This window comes from Leucopleurus acutus (assembly GCF_964270905.1).
Source record: "Leucopleurus acutus genome assembly, chromosome: 7".
NCBI lineage: Eukaryota > Metazoa > Chordata > Mammalia > Artiodactyla > Delphinidae > Leucopleurus > Leucopleurus acutus.
Genome location: NC_139150.1, coordinates 23,766,560 through 23,772,949, shown reverse-complemented (window position 1 = coordinate 23,772,949; position 6,390 = coordinate 23,766,560). Strand labels below are relative to the sequence as shown.

General features: G+C 41.4%; 1 protein-coding gene across 1 annotated transcript; it reads left to right on the top strand.

Annotated features, from left to right (window-relative positions):
- Nucleotides 1-5,794: 5,794 nt before the first annotated feature.
- On the top strand, nt 5,795-6,187 carry LOC309964409 (protein transport protein Sec61 subunit gamma-like). The gene has a single exon (XM_082843399.1). It carries the CDS (start codon nt 5,800-5,802, stop codon nt 6,004-6,006), a length of 207 nt encoding a protein of 68 aa, XP_082699525.1. The 5' UTR covers nt 5,795-5,799; the 3' UTR covers nt 6,007-6,187.
- Nucleotides 6,188-6,390: the final 203 nt, after the last annotated feature.

The window sequence follows — 6,390 nt, the reverse complement described above, 5'->3', positions numbered from 1 at the left end:
TTGGACTGCAGTTTGCTGTCATCAACACCAAATCTTCTTCGGTGAAGTATTTTCTCAAAGACAAGTCTTTATGAGTAATCATCAGAGAAAGGAAGCAGGTTAATTTTACTTTGAAAACTCCGTTGGGTGCCAAAGCGGGTAGGATGTGCAAAAGTACAGGCTTGAACTGTTTCAGAAATGGATTTTAAAGGAATTGTGGCTAATATTTTTCATCCCAGTGACTATTTCTGAGTTCAAATTTAGTGGAAGATGCTTATGATTACTTAACAGAAACATGTCAGACAGGTATTTTATATCCTGGTACGTTCTTTATGCTCTCTCACTGGGCCAGCAGACTCCATATATCTCGTTCCCACGGTCTAGACCCTCCCTAGTGTTGTCAGCCCACCATTGACAACGTCCAGTTTAAAACACAGATCTGAGTAAGTCATCCTCCTGCTTAAAAATCCTCACTAGCTATCCCACTTCTCCCAGGATAAAGTCCGAAGACATCCCAGGCTTGTGTGAGCTGATCCTCCGTTGAGCCTATAAGCTTGCTTCCTGGCCCTTTCATAGCCTTTTTAGAACCCTTCCCTTATTCACATAACAAAAAATTAGCCATTTCAATCTAAACAAGTTAGTGGCATTTAATACACTTACAATGTTGTACAACCACCGCTATGATCCAGTTTCAGAATATTTTCATCACCCCCAAAGGAAGCCATGTACACGTTAAGTAGTCACTCCCTATTGCCCTTCCCCCAGCCCCTGGCAACCACCAACCTACTTTCTGTGTCCCTGGACTTATCTGTTCTGGACATTTCATATGTATAGAATCATTGTGTAGAATATTGAATGGAATCATGTATAATATATGACCTGTGTGTCTAGTTTCTTTTATATAATACAATATTTTTGAGGTTCCTTTGCATGGTGACAGTACAGTATTAGAAATTCATGCCCTTCTATGTTTGAATAATATTCTATTGTATAGATATAGCACATTCATCTGATGGTAGACATTTGGATTGTTTCCATTTTTTGGTTATTATGACTAGTGCATGCACGTATGTGTATTTGCTTGAGTACCTGTTTTCAATTCTTTTGGATATATAGCTAGGAGTGGAATTGCTGGGTCATATAGTATTTCTATGTTTAATGTAGAAGAATTGCCAGACTGTTTTCTTCCCTTTTCTCTCATGTTTCTATACTACAATATATTCAAGAAAATTTCTACTGTAGTACAGTTATAAGATACCTTTAGTTATGACAGGCTGTGTATGTATCTGACAGCAGGGATTAGGTCTTATTTATTTGTGAATCTCCAATACCCGGTACAGGGCTGCACAGAGAAGGTACTCAAAAAGTGTTTGTAGAATTGGATTGACTATAGAGGGATAATATGCAGTTTTATCCTTGAGGAAGATGTGGTGTATGTGGTAAGGCTGTGAATATGAGTGATGGGCTAAGTGGAGATAGGGGGTGGGTGAAGTGAAGAAGACCCTCCCAACTTCTTTGGACAAAGGGAAAGGAAGACCAGTGTGGTAGAACTAGTTATCCATAGACCTGGCGTCTATTGCTGGTTTGCCTTTAACTAACTCATTATAATTTTCCGAGAAGTTCAATTCTCCTCTTTGTCAAATGAAAAGATTGAATATTTTAGTGATATTCCATTTTTTGGGTTTGTTTTAAGCAACGGGAACTGTTTTATTCATAGGAACTCACTGGTGGAAGCCCAGTATGCCTTGGTGGGGGGAAGGGCAGAGTGCAGAGCAGGGCACAGACCAGAACACAGGGCAGCCCCTATCCCTGCAGCCCCAAGACCTTGGCAGGACTCTGAGACTCAAGGTCCCAGCACATTCAGTAGCTCTGAGAGACCTCTGTTCTAGAAAGATCAAGGAAGCATGAATGCACACAAGTACATATTATTCTGCAAAAAAAGAATTTTTTCCAAGCAATAGAGGGGAGCTTAAGGATTGAGACAGCAACTTCAATGGGAAAAGAACAAAAGATCTGATGAAAAATTACAGTGAGTAGTACATTTGGTTAAAAAGGGGGTCCCCAACCTCCTTCTCACCTCCTCATACTTAAAAAGAAAAGATGTTGCAGGTTGACTTCATGAACAGAATTGTCAAACGTTTGTACTCTCCTAACTGAATGGATTCCCGCTCCATGAGAGCACTTCCTCTGCAAATGTCCTGCCTGGTATCATAGCTGAATGTGTCGTTGGGCAGGCCTGGTCTGGTTCTTACTCTCTGGGTTTCCTTTTTTTTTTTCTCTCTCTCTCTCTCCTGGCAAAATGTCTTGAAAACATGACATTTACACTCCACCCTCATGTTATCTTTTCTCTCTAGTTCTTTGCTTTCGAACTAGCCTTGAACATCGTGAGGGTTAGCTGAGGCCCCCAGACCGCTTCCTGGCGTGCCTGTGGCATCAACAGGCCATAACCTTTCTCTCCACCGGATTGCTGCTGATGCTAGGCTTGCTTTGGTCTTGTTCAATTTTTTTATTTCTGCTGAAGCTCATTTTTAGGCAACACTTCTGAAAACATACTGCCTGAACCTCAAAATCTCTTCTATTTATTCAGGTTGAGGCACAGACGTTATTCAGGCACTGAGACCGAAGTTGGTTTACACGGATGTCTGAATTAGCCCCCAAACCATGTTGTTTTTATTGTGAATATCCCTACATGTCATCATAGAAACATAGTTCAAGCAGTGTAACTGCAAACAGTATTCACATTCCACTATTAACCCTCTTGTTCATTTTTTTTTTTTCATTTTTATGTGAGGCTCTTCTGGAAATTCTACAACTTCTTTTAAAACAGATTTTCTGGACAATGAGTGTCCCTTTTGGAGGTAGAGCCCTATTATAAAAATAGAAAGGAAATTCAGTTTCAATATCCCTCTGATTTTACTTGCTTAACAGTTGCTTTCACTCCAAAATGGGCATGAACGTAAACACTGCAGTATTTTCACCATTTCTTTAAATGCTTTTTAAGAAAGGGAACTTACAGTTTTCCGGAGGATACCTGTATGACGTTAATCTCTCTCGCTCCGCCATGATGCTGGGGGACTAGTGGAGGATTAGATGCCGTAATCCTTTAAATAGCACTTCAAAAATGATTTAGAAAAGCTAAAGTCTGTCTTGTAAACCCCAGAACTTGTCTCAGATATTGCCTCGATCAACTTCCAAAGTATAATGCAACGTGATTATGTTCCTCTGGGGAAACCTGTGAAACAGGTCTTTGAGCTCCATTGGATGTGTCAGAGTTTTAATTGATTCTTTACCATGTCTCTGCCCCCCCCAATAGCAGTGCTAAGGACAGGACGTGTTTTATGGGAACAGTCACCCAGAGCTTAATTTGTTGTTGCGTAGTAGACAAGACTATTTCCCAATGAAATTAAATCTGTTTCGTGCCCTGAGAGTTTCTTGCTGATCAAGTGTGGTCTGCTGATTATTGAGAGTGCAAACCTTGATAGCCTCCAATTAGCACTGATGCGATTCCAGGGAAAACTTACTCCCTGTTCCTTGCCAGTTATAGAAAAACATTTTGGTTGAAAAGAGGTGTGCCACAGAACTCTGTTCCTTGAGTTCATTTACTTTTCTCTTGCTTCTTGGATCACAAGACAGGGGTGAGCCACACGCCCTTATTACAAGCCATATAAAGTACCTCACATATATTATCTCATTTTGTCCTCATGATAACGTTGCAAAGAGGGCAGGCAAGTATCACTATGCCCATTTTACAGATAAGAAAACCGAGTCCCAAATAGCTTTGCAACTTACTTAAGGAACCACCAGTAATAAGCACCAAGTAAGGACTAGAAAGCAGATACTCTTTTTAGTAATTACCCTCTTTCTTGGACAGTAGGCAAGACTGCTCTACCTAGAGCTTACTGCAATGGAATTTCTGCCCCCCAACACAATTCGTTTATTCATTCAATCAACAAACACTTGCAGTGAGTATGAATTTGGGGCCTCAAAATTCAGATCTGCAAAGCAAAGGTAGATTTATTTTTAAACTTCAAGTAAATTCTCTCTTGGGTCCTCATTCCTCCTGGTGGCAGAAACTTGTCAATTCTAGGTTTTCTCTGCCAGCTCAGGGAATTTCCCCCTCCTCCCTTTTCTTCTGTAGTTGTATATAAGTTCAGGCCATTGGAAGGTTTGTGTGTGTGTGTGTGTGTGTGTGTGTGTGTGTGTGTGTGTGTGTGAGTGTGTGACAGTGTGTGTGTTATGGAGATGATAGATGCATATGGCCTTCTGGGGTCTTGTTACACTGATTGCTGTTGAAATGTGTGGCCCATCTGGTCTTGCAACATTTGGAAGTATTTGGTAAATACTAGCACTTATTGCTGTGTGATTTTTTAAAAACCCTGCTCTTGAGGCATCTGTAGAACTGCTGGCTTGCCTTCTTTCATCTAGCTTCTGTGTCCTCCTTGTAAGTATGAGAGACACTTGGCTGCCCTCCTGAGCTACTCTGAGGATTTGGGGGAATTTCATAGGACTCTCTCAGGCCTCTTGGTCTAGCCTTGTCATATGTCTTTTTTATTCAAAGCTTCTCTCTCCTACCCTATTGTGTGTGGGAGTGGGGAGAGGAGACTGTTTTCCCACCTCCTCAGGTATCACCTTGTGTGAGGCATAGATCTCCTCTACCCCTGGATCTACCAAATCAACCTGGGGTGTATCTCATTTCCCTGACTACACACATATCCCCTCACCCTGGCCTTACCCAAGGGAAGGAGGGAGGGTGGGGTGAGCGGCATAAACAGGGACATTCTCCATCATCCAAGTGTCTGCTCTGCTGTCCAATGCTCTCCTCTAGAGCAGGTAAATTTTACTTCCTCTAGGTCAGGGGGTGGGATGGAGGTGGGGAGGAAGGATTAGCCCAGCAAGTATTCATCCAAATTTATTATCTCTGCCAGGAGCTCAGCTTTTGAAGGTCAAAAGCTATGAGTTAACTATTTTTATTCTCTCTTCCTTGAAGCAGTAAAGGTGGAATGTCTTAGCTGTCTAGGCTGGGGGGCGAGCAATGGGGTACACATAACTCTGTGTGTGTGTGTGTGTGTGTGTGTGTGTGAGAGAGAGAGAGAGAGAGAGAGAGAGAGAGAGAGAAAGAGAGAAAGAGAGAGAGAGAGAGAGAGAGAAGCTGTTAATGCCTCATAATATTACCCTGAGTTGGGTCATTTTTGCCTAACATGTTCCAGATTCTCTGCCAGATGGGGAATATAGAGGTGAGCAGGCTATATCCCTTGCCTAAGATGTTTACAGCCTAGTGAGAAAGGCAGAGACAAGGAGGTTGGCCCTAAGGCGAGATGCAGGCTGAGAGTGGTGTGCGCTATTTAAACCAGCGTAGTGTGCTGGCTGATTGGAAAGATGTATAAGGTGCCACTGGTACCCTTTCCCGAAGACCCAAGCAAGACTTTACAATTCTACAGTTTCCCTGTTATCCAAGCTATTTGGTGCTCACCACTTTGGGTAACTGATCTGAACTAAGATGTAAGTGGAAAGCAAAAGTGGAAAAGCAAAAGTGGAAAGCAAAAAAAAAAAATTAATAGTAAAACAATTATAATTTTGTATCTATGATCTCACAGGACCTTCTCCACCTCCGTGAGAGCTTGTAGGGTTATCTCCACGTGGCCCATATACAGCCAGGGTTACTTAATAGCATCTTCTAGGTACCACTGCAAGCTGAGAAACATTAATTTGGCATTATGAAATAATTTGAAGCTGGACCCAGCTTCCGGTTCTGGTGGGCGTTTGTCTGTTGGCTGTTGTGCTACGTGTCTTTGGCTTGTGAGCGGATGGTGGGCAGGCATCATGGATCAGGTAATGCAGTTCGTTGAGGCAAGTTGGCAGTTTGTGAAGGACTCAATTCGGCTGGTTAAAAGATTCGCCAAACCTGATAGAAAAGAATTCCAGAAGATTGCCATGGCAACAGCAATAGTATTTGCTATAATGGGATTCACTGGCTTTTTTGTGAAATTGATCCATATTCCTATTAATAACATCATTGTTGGTGGCTGAATACCTTTGTAGAAAAGTGTTTTTCATCTTGTGGATTGGTGAACAAGTAAGGATTTGAGACGCTCATGGAGTAAAAATTTGCCTATACGTTTTGTGTTTTTCTTTCATTTTTTTTCTTCCAAGATGTTTTCTATTTGTAAATTAAAATAATTTCAAAATATATAAAAAGCAGTAATTTCAACTTTTACTTCTGTTTCTCAAAAAAGCCTAAAAGAGAGTATGTTCATTACATAGAGCAAATTCCCTCCTCTTCTTTCATCTTCTCTTTTCTCCTTGTCTCTCTTCCTCTTCCCTTCCTATTTGTCCTATCTATCTGTTTGTCTATCTATCTATCTATCTATCTACCTATCTATCCATCCATCCAGCTATCCATCTATCATCATC